This window comes from Protobothrops mucrosquamatus, unplaced genomic scaffold (genome assembly GCF_001527695.2).
Source record: "Protobothrops mucrosquamatus isolate PMUCROS unplaced genomic scaffold, P.Mucros_1.0 scaffold403, whole genome shotgun sequence".
NCBI lineage: Eukaryota > Metazoa > Chordata > Lepidosauria > Squamata > Viperidae > Protobothrops > Protobothrops mucrosquamatus.
The window spans coordinates 913,723-933,498 of record NW_015386734.1 but is presented as its reverse complement, the minus strand read 5'-3'; the positions used below and the strand labels follow the sequence as shown (position 1 = coordinate 933,498).

At 36.5% G+C, this 19,776-nt stretch overlaps 1 protein-coding gene across 1 annotated transcript in view; it reads left to right on the top strand.

Annotated features, from left to right (window-relative positions):
- PRKD1 (protein kinase D1) overlaps window positions 1-15,206 on the top strand; it is a 42,302-nt gene extending 27,096 nt beyond the window's left edge. Inside the window, exons 10-18 of the mRNA XM_015816138.2 lie at window positions 625-904; window positions 1,410-1,462; window positions 1,987-2,059; window positions 3,080-3,186; window positions 5,655-5,816; window positions 6,612-6,710; window positions 9,141-9,408; window positions 13,627-13,712; window positions 14,291-15,206. Of these exons, the coding sequence (XP_015671624.2) occupies window positions 625-904; window positions 1,410-1,462; window positions 1,987-2,059; window positions 3,080-3,186; window positions 5,655-5,816; window positions 6,612-6,710; window positions 9,141-9,408; window positions 13,627-13,712; window positions 14,291-14,509 (1,347 nt within the window). The 3' untranslated portion in view covers window positions 14,510-15,206. The remainder of the gene's footprint in view (window positions 1-624; window positions 905-1,409; window positions 1,463-1,986; window positions 2,060-3,079; window positions 3,187-5,654; window positions 5,817-6,611; window positions 6,711-9,140; window positions 9,409-13,626; window positions 13,713-14,290) is intronic.
- Window positions 15,207-19,776: the final 4,570 nt, after the last annotated feature.

Genomic DNA, 19,776 nt, shown 5'->3' with positions numbered 1-19,776 from the left:
AGATCATGTCCAGAGGAAGTGGAGTACCACATGACAGGATGAGCTCCTGTTCTTGCCCCAGCTCCTGCCAACCTAGCATTTTGAAAGCATGCAAATGAAAGTAGATAAATAGGTACCACTTTGGTGGGAGGGCAACAGTGTTCCATGTTTGGCATACAGACATGCTGGCCATGTGACCTTACCATAAATCTTACCATAAATCTACCATTCCCAAAGTTTCATTGTGTTGTTTTCATTATTCATTTGTATTCACTTTGTATTTGGATTTTTAAAGGAAGTGTGGCATTAAAATTAAGGGGAGCTATCGTGGCAAAAAGTTTAGGAACCCTTGATTTAGAGGTTAGTTTGTTAAGAGGAAGATAGGTTTAAGCTCTTGATTCTCAAAGTTTGACCCTGTAAAGAACATTTAGGTTCCTCCCCAGATGGAGTACCAAGATGCAAGGACCAGAAAATCATAGAAGAGATAGAACTTCATGAGCTGAGAACTGGATTTCACTAAGTTCTCAAAAGTTGGGAACAAATCAGTTTTTAGATATATAAAGTAAGCTGAGCATCAGTCCTGCAAAGAATAAACAAACTTTGGAAAGGAAGTCTTGGAATAACGTGAATAACCATTCTTCACAGGAAATTCCATTGTCTGAAATACTATCCCTGGAACCTGCAAAAAATATGAGTTTTTTACCAGAAGAAGCAAATCCCCACTGCTTTGAAATAACTACAGCTAATGTGGTTTATTATGTTGGGGAAAACATTGAAAACCTACCAAGTCCTTCAGCTAATAACAGCATTCTCACAAATGGTTGTGGCCCAGATGTGGCAAGAATGTGGGAGATGGCAATCCAGCATGCCCTGATGCCTGTCATTCCCAAAGGAACATCCACTGCTTCAGGACCAAGTTTGCACAGTAAGTCTGAGGTCTCTGATCCCTATTCAGGTTGAACCATAGAAACATCCCAGACCAGTTAAAGGCTCAGTTGACATCTCCACAACACTGAAGTGGCCCATAACAACAACAACAGACATTTATTAGAAACAATTTGTTGGGTAGTGAACTAATGTTTAAAAAGTATAGTAGATACACTACTGCAAAGAATGAAATGGATCTCTCCATTTTACCCCAGCACCTAGGTCCATACTAATAGGCAAAGGTTCAAGTCAGTGCTATCAGGTGAGCGGAATCAGAAGAGGCAAAAATCTAAATATATTTTCATTGCAATTTGATTCTAATTTACTTTGGTTACATAGAAATAATATATTATTCCTTACTCTCATTCCTGTTTTCTTCTTTGCATGTGGCAAGTTCTCACAAATGCATGCGTGACTACCTGCTGTTATAGTTTACAGTACTGTAATATTCTTTTATTTGATATTACATGTTATAAAATAATGATTGGATCTTTTCTTTCTAGGAAATATATCCATAAGCATTTCTGTATCCAATTGCGAAGTCCAAGAAAATGTGGTAATTCATTAGCTATTTCCATATTTTATTGTGGCAGTATGATTCCCCCCCCCCGCTTATTTACCTGCATTTAAGAATAGTTAAACAAATGAAGACATTCTCAGATCAAATCTAATTCCATTCACGGTGACATATGTATTTAAGTATCTTAGTTATGCTAATCTCAGAAACTATAGAAGACATTAAATGAATCTAACAAGAGAAAGCTCCTTCCTTAGGCTGATGTTTTCACTTTTGTTACTGTACCTGCTTTCCTGCTGCACAGCAACCTCCCTGCCTGGATTTCTAGACTTCATTTCCAGATGGGTGGTAGAGTTCATACCCAGAACTGTGTCCAGAACACTGACACCATACTCGAAATCAGACTGGACAATTGAGTCTCCTTGACCAAAATTGATTTAAACCTCCTTTACCAAAATTTAGGATACTGCCTTTGTGCGGAATTCAGTGGCATGTTTGTTTGCTGTTTGTTTTAATTTAAGTTTCAAGAAATTAATTCAAGATGCAAAAATTTGTATCCACAGGATATCAGTGCAGTGTATCAAATATTTCCAGATGAAGTTTTAGGATCTGGACAGTTTGGAATTGTTTACGGAGGTAAGACTCTTTACCTATATATTGGGGAAATGAAATGAAATGTAAATGCAGGATTTCTAGGAATTTAGATTTTATATTATAGAAATAGGAAGTTATGCAAAATTTAATTGCATGGAAAACAGAAGACAGAATAATTATTTAGTCATTTTTAACGAGTGGCACAAGTTTGTTTATTCTGAGAAATATTGTTCATGATTATAGGATTCTGAAAGCACTTTGCAACACTTTTTTTTTTTGCATTTTTATTTCTTTGAATTTGAATTTAGAGAAATTTACTTCCCTGTCAGGATTACTGTGCTGCTTTTTTTAAAAGTAAAAACTTGCTACATTCATTTGAAGGGAAGAAGTCAGGCTGCTGATGTCTGGACAAAACTGGCTTCTCTTGAGAGTTCGCCTCATATTCATCCAGTTCTTTTTCTATAATAGCTTATGGGAAAAATGTGTGCACACACTGGACTATGACTTGTGGCACTTTCTTTCAAGTGCCCTGGTTTGCATGGCAAAATTATGGACTATGTTATCTATAGTTCTTAGACAAGTTTCATAATTTCTTGACATTTTACAAAAGGTAGAAGCAGAGTTTGCAAACAAAACTCTGTTATGTAGTTTGGGTAGTTTCATAGCCCTTTGCTCTTGTAAATGTATATAAAATTATTGTGCAGAGCAAGAAAGAAAGAATGGCTCATAACCTTGGTTCTTATCCTGTTCTCTTCTGTAATTCTCATGTACCATTTTTGCTCCATCAGAAATGTTTAAAAAGGTTTAAATGTGAAGATATATTGCCTTTCCTCTTTATGTTTGATGTGGAAAATGTAGTTGTGAGTGATGGGTATTGTTATCCTAGAATATGCTAAGGTCTCTAGTTGGGGAAACCTGCCTTGGGTTAATCGTTAATTGGACGAGAAAAATTTCCATTGTAAAAAGAAAAACTTAGATTTTAATAAAAGAAAAATGTGAATTTTAAGAAGGCTCTGCTTCTTAGAACCGATCGTGTTAATTGGCATATTTTTCATCAAACAGGAAAACATCGGAAAACAGGAAGAGATGTAGCAATTAAAATCATCGACAAACTGAGATTTCCAACTAAGCAAGAAAGCCAACTTCGTAATGAGGTTGCAATTTTACAGGTATCTTTTATTTAATTACCAATTATATCCTGTATGTATTTAATTTAGAGCAGGGCAATAAAACTTGCTGAGAAAGGCTCCAGCAGGAGAAATCTATGGAACTAATTTTACGCTGAATCACCAGATAAAGTTCTCAAGTAATGTCTCTTTATTAGATAATTTCTAATCTATTTTAAATATAGGAATTTGGAAATCAAAATGACCAGTATTTATAGCAGTTAATATACATTTGTAAGATAACCCATGACAATTATAATTCAGATATATATCAGTGCATATTAAGGTTCTGTTTCTCCTTGTAAATGTAACAATGTAAGATTAACCCATATCAGTCATTTTAAAAAAGGGAGGGGCTTGTTGAATGTTTATGTGTGTGTTTGTATGTATGAGAGAGAGAGAGACAGAGAGAGAGAGAGAGAAGATAGAAGAAAAAGAAAGAAAGAAAGAAAGAGAAAGAAAGAAAGAGAAAGAAAGAAAGAGAAAAATGAGTTTCTCCCTTGACCTTAGGCAGATGACATCTTATGTTCAAAATTATCTACATTTTTAGCAGCAGTGTTTACAGCAAGAAAGCCTTCCTGTATCTGGATCTAGATGTGAACACTCAACTAAACACTAAATGAGGCAGTGTACATGGTTTTACAGTTAGATGCTAATGGCATAGGTTTTACATCATAGATGCTAAAGACAAGCTCTTTTTCCAAATGTTAATAAATCAGAGACACTCATGGCAAATTCATAGAATTTTATATGATAGATGCTAATGGGGAACATGTTCTCCACTGTCAATCCTAATTCATCATAGTTCATTTCACAGAAACATTTCAGTTTGTCTTTAGGCCTGGTTCTTAACTGGAGATTGTACTGATCACTACATATCTCTGGAGTAAATATTAAAGAGCAGGTATGGTGACCCAGGGCACGACACAGAATGGTGACCCAGGGCACGGCAAAGAGCAGGTATGGTGACCCAGGGCATGGCACAGTCAGCTGGCAGTTCAAACCGCCCTTTATTGCTCCAAATGCTCCCATGTTTCTGGCAAGTCCCAGAACAAGTAATGACACATACACACACATATACCTTCAACAGCCTATGGCTGCAAGTAGTTTCAAAAGTTTTTAGATTAAAACAGCAATTTACTCAAGGCCAAACAGATAACAAAGAAAGGAACATATATCCAAATCTTACGAGTCTGTGGAAATACATGCTTGCCTGAGTAGTTTCAGAAGAGAAGCCAAAATTCAATCTGAGGTTTGGAGCACCAAATCAAGTTTTTCAGCCAGTCCAATGGTCAGAGTTTCAGGGTTTACAAGGGAAAAATCACAACACAGAACAAGAGATCAGAGAATTGTTTCCAACGTCGGCAATGGCACACAAACCTCCAATAATTCAGCATTTGTTCCCGACAAATGCCCCTCCCCACAGCAACTCCTTAAGTCTCAGTCCCCAGGTCTGCCTTGTGAAGAGGGGCGGGGTGCTCTCCTCCTGAGTATTCGGGCCTGCCTGTGTTGTTCCCTCCTTCTCTCTACTCTCCATGTTCCAGGATCAAGAGGGGGTGGCCCTTGCTCATCGCCTCTGCTCTGTCTCTCATGTTCATCCTGTCCTGTTCCTCCCTGCCTTCAAGCCATCCCAATCCTGAAAGGCCCTGGCCTGCCTCGGCCTGCTCCTCCCCATATTCCTCCAAAGCCAACAACACTTCCCCCTCAATCTCCATCGGCTTCAATTCCAGCTCATCTTCCTCAGCAGATTCAGGCTCTAATGGGGACATGACAGCAGGGAACATTACTTTGTAAATTATAAAATACAGGCAGTCCTTGACTTAAGACCACAATTGAGCCCAAAATATCTGTTGCTAAGTGGGACATTTGTTAATTTTGCCCCATTTTATGACCTTTCTTGCTATAGTGGTTAAGTGAATCACTACAGTTGTTAAGTTAGTAACACATTGTAAAGTGAATCGGGCTTCCCCATTGACTTTGTTTGTCAGAAGGTCTCAAAAGCTGATCATATGACCCCGGGACACTGCAACCGTCGTAAATATGAGCCAATTGCCAAGCATTCAAATTTTGATCACGTGATCATGGGGATGCTGCAGTGGTCATAAATGTGAAAAACAGCCATAACTCACTTTTTTCAATGCTGTTGTAATTTTGAATGATCACTAAATGAACTGTTGTAAGCCAAGCACAACCTGTAGTTTGATTAGAACAAAACAGTCAAGTTCCCTATCTAGAGAAAAATGTTAATGTGTCAGACCAAATTTTTAACATGTTCTAAGCAGATTTGTGCTATCCTGAGTACTTAATTAGCACAGCATTACTAATGTATTTTCTTCCTGCCTTGTTATACTTACGCTGGTGCCAAAGGACTTGAAAAATGAATGGCTGCACAATAACCTAATATTTCATGAAACGTGTCATTGGATGGAGACAAATTGGCTCATTTAAATAGTGTTTATCTTTTATTATAGAATCTGCATCACCTAGGTGTTGTAAATCTGGAATGCATGTTCGAGACACCAGAAAGGGTATTTGTTGTTATGGAGAAGCTCCATGGAGATATGTTGGAGATGATTTTGTCAAGTGAAAAAGGAAGGTTGCCAGAGCGGATAACCAAGTTTTTAATTACACAGGTAAGAGCCTATTAGGATGGACATCAAATATGATGCTTCATTTCATGTAAGATTCAATTCTATAAATAAAATATATATATTTAAAAAAATTATGTATAAAAGAAGTCATTTAGAGATGAATGTACAAGCCAATTTTGGCTTTGTTTGGCTTGTAGTGTTTTCAGTTTTGTCCTATTTCTACATTAGTTTGCAGTTTCTTTTTTAAAAAAAAGTCTACAAGGATATTTCATGTGTGTTTCTCCTAATTTACACATTTTGCATGCATTTTTGCATCATCAACACATTTTTTTACAAGCAGTTTTCCTTTATAGTATTTCACCAATATACATATTTTTGTTTGGAAAATTGCTGTGCAAAACTCTTAAGAAGTGTGAATACCAAAAATGACTGTGGCATTGTTCATATATTGATTCAGAAGGTGTGAATTGGTAATTGGTTATTAAAATGCAAACTGAACAAATTCTCCAGTGCAATTCAGGTTAAGCAAAGAATTTGCTGAACTGCTTTTTCCTGAATTAGTCTGACAGTATGTGTGAGCCAATGTTTTTGTAGAGTCAGTAATAGCAATAGAGTATTGGTGATGTTTTATAGAAGCTTAATATGTTCCTCTCAGTTTGTAAATTGTTTCTCCAATTTGGAAAAGGATCATAAAATAATTTTTTTAAAATCAGCTCAATTAAATCACCATCTTTGTGTTTGTTGATGTTATGTCACATTTCTAGGAATGCATTAATATATAAATAAATATTGAATGGTTTTTCTATGGTACAGCACAGTTAATTTGTTTCTTTACAGATTCTTGTTGCTTTGAGGCATCTTCATTTTAAAAACATTGTTCATTGTGATCTCAAGCCAGAGAATGTATTGCTAGCATCAGCTGACCCTTTTCCACAGGCAAGTCAGAGTATTTTTCTTTAGAGTAATATAATTCAATCCTTTATTAAAACAAATTACAAGTTACTAAAACTGATTTATGACACTCAAGCTTTACTCGCTTTTTACTGAAATATAAAATTATTTTTAAGAAAATGATGTAAGAAAACATATTTCATTTTCTTGAAGCTAAGCTCCTCAAAGTATGATTTAATTCTTTGTTCCAATAATGCTTTCCATGACCATAGTCCAATAACATAACTAAGAAACCAGTAACATTTATCATTTTATACTTCTTTAAATTGCAAGATGTGAAACAATGCATCTTGATTTTAATATGAATTATATGGATATAGATTAAATTATATGTGAAAACCCTCATGAGATTTTCTAGATTTTCTTTGTGTGCATCTATACATAAGTTAGTTAGCTATAATGGGGAATTCTGACATTATCATTGCCTCTTATAATTATAAACTTTAATATACATGAAGATGAATTCCAGATTGTACCATGTTTCCCCGAAAATAAGACCTGGTCTTATTTTTTTTTCCTCTAAAAGAGGCACCAGGTCTTATTTCTTTTTTTGGGGGGGGTCTTTTCCATTCACCTCACGATGGCAGCACCAACAGCCCCGCCCAGCCTGCCCATTTCTTCTGTGGCTGAAGGAACAGCTTCATTCTGCAGCTGAGAAGGGAGCTCTGGCCTGCATTTCTCAGTCAGAGGCCCTTCCAGAAAGGCTCTGACTGAGAAATGCAGGCTGGGGGACACTGCAGAAGAAGTGGGACGGCGAGGACAGGGAGATGTCAATTCATGAGAGGTCTGGTAAGTGGGTGCAGGGCACATGGGACAGCTCCACCCCCCACCCCCACTCTAGTTTGATTTTTAGGCGTGCACCTTGCCCCCAAACTAGGGGTTATTTGGGGGTTATGGCTTATATTAGGCCCATCCCCAAAAATCAAGCTAGGTCTTATTTTCGGGGTAAGTCTTAAGTGAAATATATTAGAGTATCTAAATCTGCATAATTTGTGCTGTAAACTCTCTATGAAGTATAGTACACTTGTAAATATAGAGACTGAGCACAGATGAAACATGTTCTTCCTGGTGGTGGTCAAAGCCAAAGTCCTAGTGGCTACTGGTTGATTTCTTAGGATGATAAAGCAGTATCCTCCTTTTCTCTTGGAATAGTTTTCTTAATTTTAAAGCAATGCCCCAGTCTCTATGTGACTTTTGAATAACAAAGAACAATTAATTAAGTCAGAAAACATACATACCTGCCTTTATTTTTATTTTTAAAAGCTTTTTTAAGCATGGAGCAATCAACTAAATATTTGTATTACAAATATATGAGGAACTAATTTATTTATATTGCTAGGGAAATGTATGGTCTGATATTAGTTACATCATATACATTCTGTAAGAAACTGTATTTACTACTCCTTTCCTCCATTCTCTCTCTAGCTCTACAATTGTTGCTTACATAGTAAGGCTCTGAATGTAAAGTTATTTCAATACTATTACTACTAATAATAATAACTTCAGAATTCTAATAGACAGGCCAAATAACATGATAAGAAAGACAAAAAAAAGTCTGGATAGTGGACATGACAGCACCTGGAGCTAGCAGAATAGAACAGAAGGAATTGGAGAGGATAACAAAATACAAACACCTGCCACTAGAAATAGAATGACTATGGCAAAAGAAAGCAAAAGTAGAACCAATAGTAATAGGTGCCTTGGGTGCAATCCCAGAAGAACTGGAGCACCACTTGAACGCTATCAGCATTGGCAAAATCACAGTCAATTGCAAAGCGCAGCTTTACTCAGAACAGCTTACATCCTATGATGATATCTCTAACACCATAAAACATCAACATCTGCCTGTCCCAGGTCCTTAAGAGGACTTGATCGGTAGACAAAAATGCCAAATCCAGTCTGAACATCTGGCTGACTGTGTGATGAACCATTATGAACTATAATAATATCACTCTTAAGTGTGATTTTAAAGAAAGGGTTCTATGTGTTTTGTATGTATTTAGTACAATTTATGAGAATGCACCAGTGATATAAAGAAGCCTAGTAAGTTACTATTAAAATGCTACAGTACTAATATGCACAATACTAACACAAATCAAATATTCTGTGTACTAAATTTCCATCTTGAAACCTGCTAAACTGATACTCTTGTGCATAGTTTATTGCTTTTTTGAAGCTATAAATATATAGAGATTTTAGCTCCAACTATTTTTGTCCACTAGCAAAATTGATATTACACCAAGTACTGACCTACCACTTTTCCCCAGTAGGTGAGAGTATCTTTTACAACAAATGAGTGGGATGTATGCGGGAAGGAGTGGGCGCACCCTATGATATAAGTAAAAATTAATTTATCTGATATTGGATATAGCCCTTCTTCATAAAAGTTATCTCATCAATTTTTGTACCCAATAGGTGAAGCTTTGTGATTTTGGTTTTGCACGGATTATTGGAGAGAAGTCATTCAGACGTTCACTTGTGGGTACACCAGCCTATCTTGCTCCTGAAGTTCTGAGAAACAAAGGATATAACAGATCACTTGATATGTGGTCTGTTGGGGTCATTATTTATGTTAGTCTCAGTGGTACATTTCCATTCAATGAAGATGAGGATATTCATGATCAAATCCAGAATGCTGCTTTTATGTACCCACCTAATCCCTGGAAGGAAATCTCTCATGGAGGTATTTATTTATTTATATTTGTACTTATATATCTATTAATTAAACAATATATTCTGCCTTTTCATAGATGATGTCAAAATATAATTACAGGTTGTCCTTAATGTACCTTAATTTATTGACTGTTCAGAATTACAATGGCACTGAAAAAAGTGACTTATGACGTTTTTCACACTTAAGACTATTGCAACATGCCCATGGCCATGTGAACAAAATTCATATGCTTGGCAACTGACTCATACTTATGACGGTTGCAGTGTCCTGAAGTTATGTGATCACCTTTTGTGACCTTCTGACAAGTAAAATCAATGGGGAAGCCAGATTCACTTAACAACCCTGTTCCTAACTTAGCAACTGTCATGATTCACTTAATAAATGTGGCAAGAAAGGTCATAAACTGGGACAAAATTCACTTAACAAACATCTCACTTAGCAATAGAAATTTTGTGCTTGGTTGTGATCATAAGTTAAGGAATATTTATATCTCTTATCTATTAATAAGAGCCATAATTATCCATAAATACAAATATTAAAAAGATACAATTAAAACCTTAAAGACAACATTGTGGCTGACATTCAATTTATTATTTTATTGTTATATTTTAAATAGAAAGTGGGTGAATTCTTTCTTCCTTTCTTTTTATCAAAAATCAAAACAAAACATTCAAGAAGTTACTTGACTGCACACTTCTTCCGCTTATGTACCTGGAGACAAAAGGCCCCTGGAGAGAGACTTCATGATGTATAATAATTTATCCTTTAAGGGAACTAATAGAATTCTGTGTTGCATTCTGTACTCTCATTTAGACTTATCACTGAAAATATTTAATCATGTCTCATTGAATTACATCAATTTATTAGCACTTCAGATTTGCTTCACAAAAATTGTTTCTGAGAGCCCTGGAACACAAAGAGAATGTGTCTGCCATGCCCCAAAGCAGTCTAACCTTTTTCTAAGACTGCTCTCCAAAGAACTTTTGGAGACTGAATCTGAAGCTTCAACAAACATACTAGTGAACGTTGATTTACGACCAACATCACAAAGACTTTGACCAGAGATGGAATCTTTCCATGTTTGAATCTCTCTGTATGTACATCATGTTATGTATCAGCTGGATATCTTCTTCTAATAATGTAGCATAGGAACACTGAGACATTTGAAAAGTGGGATCCTTGGTGTTTTCTGAGCTTGCTGGTTTTCTTGCGGACATTTCATTACCAAATTGGTAATATCAGCAGTGCTCTATTGGTATATTTGAAAAGAACCAGAACTGGATTATTTCTTAAAATAGAGGTGGAAAAAATGGTATACTCTAGAAGTTGATAACTAAAACTATTTTTATATAATTCTATGATGGTTACAGGTCTATAGAATACCTCTCTTAAGTTATAGGATGAAACAATTCAGCTTTTTCAAACTAATTTATATATGTTGTGCTGGAAATTAACATCAAGCTCATTAGAACCTAATTTTCCTAGGACTAATACCATGCTTAAATAGGTAGGCTTATATTTTATGGTTTTCAAGTGACTTGTTAAGCCAGCTCTCAAGCTAAGAATTTCAGAAAATATACGTGGGAATTAGCAATTACTGATAGCAATAGCAATAGCACTTAGACTTATATATCACTTTACAGTGCTTTACAGCACTTTGTAAGTGGTTTACAGAGTCAGCATATTGCCCCCAACAATCTGGCTCTTCTTTTTATTGACCTCAGAAGGATGGAAGGATGGATCAATCTTGAGATGGTCCAGATCGAACTCCTGGCAGTGAGCAGAGTTAGCCTGCAAGACTGCATTCTAACCACTGTGCCACCAATTGCCTGTCACTTGAAAAAAGGCTATAGAAAGTAGTAAAATAGAATGATGCAATCTAATAATTTCAATGAACAAAAAAATTGTTAACAGTACAACATGCATTTTCTGTGCATAGGATATTTCTTATTTGTTGCAATCTCATTCTTTTTAATTATCAATACTCTTGATATGGCTTCTGAATAATCAGTAAAAAATATTCATGGTAGACACATATCCCTGGGCATTTTGTGACATTGTTTAATGTGACCCTTACAATCATGTAATAGTCTTGATAAATATTGTCTTAAGTATTTTAGTCACAATATTATGATGCTTTTGCATGGATAATATGAAACATACTTTCAAACAAGCAATAGACAGTAGAAAACTGTACTGATCTCAATAATTATTTATTATTTATATTTCATATTTCTAAACCACCCATCTTCAATGAGAGGCTTTGGGCAGTGTTAATATAGTATAACAAATAAATATAACAACAGGTTAAAATTAAATTAGGATCAAAACATTTAGAATGATAGAATAATGACAATTCAACATCAAAAGGGGGAAAAGAAAAAAAAATCCTAAAATAGTCATTTAATCATGGCTATTACAGCCCGGAAGTGGTGGTGGTTGTCATGGGACTAGCTAGCCCCACAGCTGAGTGGTCTTCTGTATTCCCCCCACAAGGCCGCAGAGCCAAGTTTTGACCCCTTTGAGAAGACTAAGAGATTGGGGCTTTCCCCACCTCTGGGGGCAGCTTGTTTCATAAAGCAGGGTAGAGAAGGCTCTCTTCCTAGACTGCTGGTCGAAATTCTTTGACTGACAATTCTGCAGCATGCCTTCCCTGCCTGATTGAGTGAGACAGGCTGATGAGATAGGGCAAAGCCGGTTCTGTAGGTAACCTGGTTTTATGCCATGTAGACCTTTATAGATGATGACCAACATTTTGAATTGGACCCAGAAACAAACTGGTACCCAGTGCAGTTCATGAAGCAAAGGTGTTACATGTGCTCTCCTTTGGCCACCCACTATGACCACACACACATGGTGCAATCAGAAGCTTCCAGATACTTTTTGGGGATTGCCCCATGTAAAATGCATTGCAATAGTCCAATCCAGAAATGACCAGGTCATGAGTGACCAAGGATAGAGCCTCTCTACCATCAAAGGACATAGAATTATTATTGATTATCCCAATTAAATTAATTATCCTGATTAACGGTTCCTGCGGGTGCTAATATGCTTATGGACCTTCTAAGAATTGTTGACAGCTTCTGTATGACAAACTTGATTATCCACTCAATATAAAGATAACTATTTGAAAAGACATCAAATGTATGGTTTTCAGTTGTGCTTTAATATTTTATTTCATTTCCAAATGCGGTAAACCCACAGTGGCCAAATATTCCTTGCCATTTCATTACTTCTGAAGTGGAAATTTAATGTAAAACTTCAGACAAATTATGGTAAAGACACATTTTTGATTCTGTTATTGAGAATAGCAAATTATATTTAACCAAGAAAAATTAAATTGAAGAATGCACGGATGTGCAATTTTTCCAGCCAGAACTAAGTGTTCATGGGAGCAATATATTACAAGCCGCCTTCATGTATTTCCAGATATAAAGAGGAATCATGTAATGACTGGACAACATTTCTATGTCCCTGGAAGTGATTTGGTATTGGCTGTTTTAGCTTTAATGGGTATGTGTTGAGAGTGGATATCTGGATATGAATACCTAACATATGACAGCTCTTTCCCTTAAACTAAATCTATGCAATGCACGGAGGTCAGTTACATTTAGCCAATGCTAACACTCATTTACTTTATCATATGGGTAACCAATGAAATCTATTGGAACTTTTCCAGTTGTAATTGTCTTCCTACCTAAAACACTGCAATATTGGCTTAGGAGAATGGAATAGCCAGAGAATTAGTTTCTTTAAAAAGCCCTATGTTGAATTACAATATCATATTCTATATATAAAGACATCTTTTATCATTTCCTAGCTAGTATAAATGCTAACACAATCATATTGATTTGTCTGTAGAGAATAGATATATCAACACACAAGAAGACTTTATTTCACTTTTTACCACCACAGTTTTCCAGCCAAACAGCTTGTCTGGCAATGAAAACTGCACAGAGAAAAGCAAAAATGAGAAGTTGTATATTGTATGTTAAGGTCCTGCCCATTAAGCTGTTGAATCAAATGTCAAAATAAGACTGATGTAATTGTCTTTCTGTTCAACTGAACTTCTCTGCTTAACATATTTAAGCTACACTTTTTGGTCAGAATGGATGACAAAAACTGAATTATTTGTTTGGCCTTCCTATTTTGACTTTGTTGTAGCATGATACTCGAGCATATTTTAGAGAATGTGTCATCTGAAATTGTATTTTGTTTTCTCTCTAGCTATTGATCTCATAAATAATTTGTTGCAAGTTAAAATGAGAAAACGTTACAGTGTGGACAAGACATTAAGCCACCCCTGGCTGCAGGTAATGCTATAAATTTCATACCTTTTACCTCTTGTTTTATTTGTAGTTAAAATAACAGTTTACCACAATTGCTACAAATGTAAGCACAATTACCTGGACATTTGAAAAACAAAGGGCTGGTTTAAATGCTAATAGCCTCCTGTCCAGGTGGGTCCAGTATATGATGAGCTTTCCAGAATCCAAGTGTAATTCTACCTGAATTGTACACAGTGTTGCCTAGATGACAAGAAGTTATGATGCACTACATACTTTACTGTCCTGGGTTCAGAACTGCCAGAATCCTGGAAGACTGTTGCCATTTAGTGTACACCATCTTTCCCCAAATTGGCATCTCTGACATGATTGAATTTCAAATCCCACCCCCAAGCCTCGGTGACCTAGGAATCCTGGAACACAGATTAAACTGAAATAGTTGAACTAATGGTCCATCTGCATATTGAGATGAATCTTTATCTGAACATTTAAAAGTAAGGGGCACCATATCTCTTATTACTAAGAATATGAAGCATTTACTATATTGTTTATACACTCAGTGGGTTTTTTTGAATATTAATTAAGATTGTTATTTTGTCTTACAGGATTTCCAAACCTGGCTAGATTTACGAGAACTTGAATTCAAAATAGGTGAGCGTTATATCACCCATGAAAGTGACGATTCCCGGTGGGAACAATATGCAGGAGACAATAGTTTGCAGTATCCAGCACACCTTATGAGTCGGAGCCTTAAACACAATGAAAATCCTGAACTAGAAGAAGCAGAGTTGAAAGCGCTCAGTGAGCGTGTCAGCATCCTTTGAATCACAATCTGTCAAGCCACTGTGGAATTTAATAAATACATACGGTCATGTTTAACTTTTGCTTTGTAGAACATGCCATTAATTTCTGTCCGATGGGAACAAAGCTGTTATGCTGTTGCCACCATTGATGTATGGGAGTTGCCAAGTCAAATCAACAGATTATTACTATTGTTATTATTATTTGTGAACAAATGTGTTATATTAACAAAAAAAAGTTCCCAGGAATAATTCACCTGTTGTTGTGAATGATTTCTATTATACGTTGAGCATCCAGACCTGTTTCCATTGTGCCTTTTCAGGTGAAGATTTTCTCTTAATCAAACTTTTCTGTCTCAGATGGAACTGGCTGTTCTTTGGTTTTATGTGCAGCATGGATGAGCATTGTGTGCAAACTCTTGAGGAGTAGATTACTACCACTGTTCTGTGAACAACTTTTTACTGGTTTTTTTAAATAAAGTTAAGGACTTGCGATTTTTGTTCTTGCCATGAAACAATGTATTGGCATCCTGATACCAAGAAGCGTGACTAGAAATTGTACAGTTGCATAGTAAGGGTGCAGCCTGTTTTCGAGCACGGACACCTTATAATGGAAACTGCAGCCTCTTCTTAGTAGCTTATTTCCTTGTTCTTATACCAGTCTGCTGTAAAATGTACATTTAGAAGCTGAGCAAAATGATATTTTCATGAATGTTTTGAATAAAATTCTGCTTAAAGCACTCAAAACTTTGAATTACTTTGCCAGGGTCAATGGTTGCCAGGCTTAACCCAAGAGCATTTGTTGAATAATAATTATAAAGACTCTGCAAAATAACTTTCTAACCCAAAACTTTTGTTGCCTCTCGCAAAATAGGTTTTTGCTTTTTTTTCCCTCCTCCGTGTGCTTCAGAACTACTGTATTTCTGGTAATATTTGAAATTATTTTATTGTTGATTGATGATGCAGGATGTGATTGCTGCGCTTACAGAGAGTCTATAGAACACTGAAAATATAGTTGTATAATAAGGCAGGACATTCATACATATCCCTTAGCCATCCTATAACTAAAATAAAGGCCTGAGTCTGGCAGTCCTTTCATCAGAATGTATTTTACATCAGAGTAAAGGAAAGAAATGTGGGAAATTGTTGGCACAGCACTAGATTATTTATTCTCTTCAATGTAATCACAAACCAATGTTGTGATTCTGAAGATAATTATCCTGAAGATATTATTCTGATCTGATCAATTTTGGAATTACCTGCAATGCTTTTTTTTTCTTCTTCACAAAACCAGCTTTAGCAATCAGCTTGTTGTCTTTTCAATGCAGGTATGGTTGAGATTCAGTGGCCATTTATGGGGTTGTCTCTTTGGATAAATGAATTTGCAAAGATCAATGACAGTCACTTTTAGTAAAGATTTGTAGTTATTTCTAGGGGAATGAGAGTAGGAGGTAGAATACATCCATTGTACATTTAATTCATTTTACTTTCAGGTTGTAGAACTTACATACCAGGATAAAAGGATCAGTAGCAGATGTCATTGACAGAAGAAAATGCTGATTGAGATGTAATACTTATATCCAGAAGAAATGACCTTACAGTCCCAGAACAAAATCCATTTTTAAGATGTGCAAAAACGATCAGGTGCTCTCAGCATACCAACCCAAGCAATTTACTATTCCATTAGTAATTCTTCAAAGCTAACTTTTTATAATGCATTTCCACTTCCTTTGAGTAATAGTTGCTAGACCTTATTTAATGGTGAACCTTTTACTTATTTTTAAAATGTATTTATAAATACTGCCCATCTGTGTCCGCAAACCAGTCAGCAAAACAAAAGGACAAAAAGATTCTTCTTTACAACAAGCAGAAGATCAACAAATGCCTGAGAAAACTGCAGCTATTACTGGGTCTTGCAAAGTTAGTAGCGATGGAAGCAACAAGAATTGTCTAAGGAAAGAGTGTTAGGAGTAAATTGGTACAGAAATGACACTCTTTTGTATATTTATAACTCTTGCCTCTAATTCAATTTGTGCCTTAAAGTCTGTGATGACTCCTGGTGACCATCTGGACTAGTCTCTGTAGTTTTCTTGGCAGGCTTTTGGAACTGCTTTGCCATTGCCTTGTCCCTAGGCTGAGACAAATTGACTAGTCCAAAGTTACTGGAACGACTTTGTGCCTAAGGTGAGCCTAGAACTCAAGGTTGCCCAGTTTCTAGCCCGGTCGCTACTATACCAGACTGTCTCAAAGCATATTAAAGAGTTAATTCTAAAGCACTTCACAAAAGAAGGCAATGTATAACCTTGCCACGAACTGCTTCTTTATATATTAAAGGAAACACTTCATACTATGCTTGTAAACAATCTGGAAATGTGATCTTGATTCAAGAGCAGTGCTCTATATTCATTTCAAAGGACACAAGAAACGCACTGCAGTATTTTAAGGAGTTGTATTTAAGGTATAAATAGCTAGTTTGATGTAGTGGTAAAGCCACCAGAAAGAAACAAATCAGAAGGGCATGACTTCTAGTTCTGCCAAGGCAACTTTCAGCCAGCTGTAACCTCTTAACATTAGAAAGAGGCAAAAGCAAGCCACCTCCAAAAATATTGTCAAGAAGACTCCAGGAATTAACGAATGTTCATGAGGAGTAAAAATTGACTTGAATAACAGTAAATAAGACATGAACAATTATGATCAGATGAGCTCTTACCAAATAATCCCAATGATGCCTTTAATCAAACTGTATCCTGAATTATCTACATTTTCACATGCTAAGATAGATGCTTAGAAAAGCTTATAGTGGTTGACCATAGACAAACATTATGAATTTGGATCTTCAGAAAGAACAATACCATTCAAAAGAGAAACCACAGTATTTTAATCCCAAAATGAGAGAGGTCAGATAGAAGTGAATTCTATCTTTAATTTTCAAATTTGTGATGTATTATTGTCATTTCTAAATAATGAAGAAAAACTATTTGGTGCAAGATAAAAGATGGCAAGTTTTTATTTGGCCAAGTTTTATTCCTAACACTGTAAGTAACTTTAAGAGCTCAACCATGGAAAATGTTAAACAAATTAAATGTTGAAGGTAATATACAATGAACATCTTTTCATGGTAATATTTTGGAATTTATATAACCATTTTAAAAATGTAGAAAATTATTCTATGAAATAGCATTCTACAGTTTATGCTCATCGTAGCATATTATTTATAACCCATGATGCCTATAGAGGTAGTCCTCAACTTACAACCACAATTGAGCCCAAAATTTATGTTGCTAAGTAAGACATTTGTTAAGTAAATTTTGCCCCATTTTATGAACTTTCTTGCCACATTTGTTAGGGGAATCACTTCAATTGTTAATTTAGTAACATGGTTAAGTGAATCTGGCTTTCCCATTGACTTTGCTTGTCAGAAGGTCGCAAAAGATGATCACATGACCCTGGGAATGCTGGAATGGTGTGAAAAATGGTCATAGATCACTTTTTGGAGTGTTGTTGTAATTTTGAATGGTCACTAAATGAACTATTGTAAGTCAAGGACTACCTGTATCTTTGCAGACTTTTATGTCCTCAGAACTTCAGAGAAAAGAAGTGAGCATACAATACATTCGTCTCTTGAACAAGGAGCATACTCAATTTAAATGTTCTTCTCAGCAGTTGCATTTCCACTGCATATTTATCAGTTGTCAGACAAACAATGTGATAGAATTGAGACTTTTGTGGCATCAGCCCAGGGCTACAACACTGAAGTTCCACTCTCACTTCATAAAACTATCCAAATGAAAAAAGAAGAAAATACCACCACACAATCAAGCACCAATTTATCAAATTATTAAAAAAAATCTGAAATGGAACCATAGGTGACACAGCAACTTGACAACTCCAGAAAAGCCCTACTCATCAAATTAATTATTTTTTTAGAACTCTACAACTCCATCTACTACTGTTGTCATTGTCATAGCTCTCTGCCACTAGCAGCAAGCTGACAGGCCCTAGCCTAGTCCCTGCTATGAAGATATTCCAATAAAGTGTCAGATGTACAGCCATTTTCTTGGACTGATCAGCTTTTTAGTACTGAGACATCCTCATCCCAAATTTGCAATAAGAAGAAGCCATTGTAGAGATTGCTGTCCCGGTATAACCATGTGATATAAGTAGTGCAGCAGATCCCCTGGACTGCCTTGTCTGGGTGTGGAAGCATGTCCTTTTGCTATTCCAAGAAAGAGCCAGCCAAGCTCAGTAAGCTGATGTCTCACCTGTAGTAGCACTCTAAGCAGGGTCCATGAGTCTATCATTCTAACTCACCCTCTTCAGAGCAACATTGCAAGCTGCAGAAAAACATATGTGACCTGCAAGCTTACAGAAAAGATGTCTGCTGAAAAAGAAGAAGAAGTTGGAGTAGAACTGAGTTCATAGGTTGCTTTCGTTAGTGAAATGTCTTTCTGTGCATCCCTGAATTGTGAAATTCTGGAGTATCTTCTGAGGTAACCAGTGGTGTTAAGGTAAGACTGACTTAGAGTTTCGCCTCTTTGCCAGTAAGAATCACCATTGGCTTAGAATCTTTTCTGTGAATGAAAGGAGCTGTTTTGTACATCACAAGCCATTTCAGGATACAAGCTGCTAAGTTTACCTGCTGACACTGTTGTGAAACCATAGAGGAAAATGCACAGCATGCTTCCTTGAGCTCAGAAGATACATGTTTCTGTCACAGCTGAGAAGAAATACAGTAGGCAACTTGGTGTCCTGTAGATGTTTTGGACTTCTAATTCACTTCATCCCCAGGTATTATGTCCAATGCTGAAACAGCATCAGTTGCCTTCTCCCGAGCTCAAAGATAGAAAAACCATTATCTAGAACTCCTATGATAAAAGTAAGTTCTAGGGTGATTTAAGCCTCATTTGCTTGGGGACTTCCGGTGGGACGGCGCGCCGATGGCGGCTCTTTTCGGAGCCGTCCGCTTGGGAAGGCGTCAGAGCCAGCATGAACAGCGGTCAGCAGCTGTTCAGCGGCTTGGAACCTTGTGCCCCGGGAGAAGGGGTCGAGGTGAGTACTCCTGGATAGGAGTAGAGTCCCAAAAGCTCTCCCCTTTTCTCGGGAGAGCGAAATTGGGTACTCCTCCGGAGTCCGGGAAATCTCCGTCTCCCAAGTGCCTTTGTTCCCTTTTTTGGGGGGGAACAAAGCCAGTCGTTGCCTCCACTTCTGTGAATTACAGAGAACTGTGAGTAAATAATAACCAGATGGAACTGACCAGGGGAAACTGGACTTGAGCAACTTAAGACTTTAAC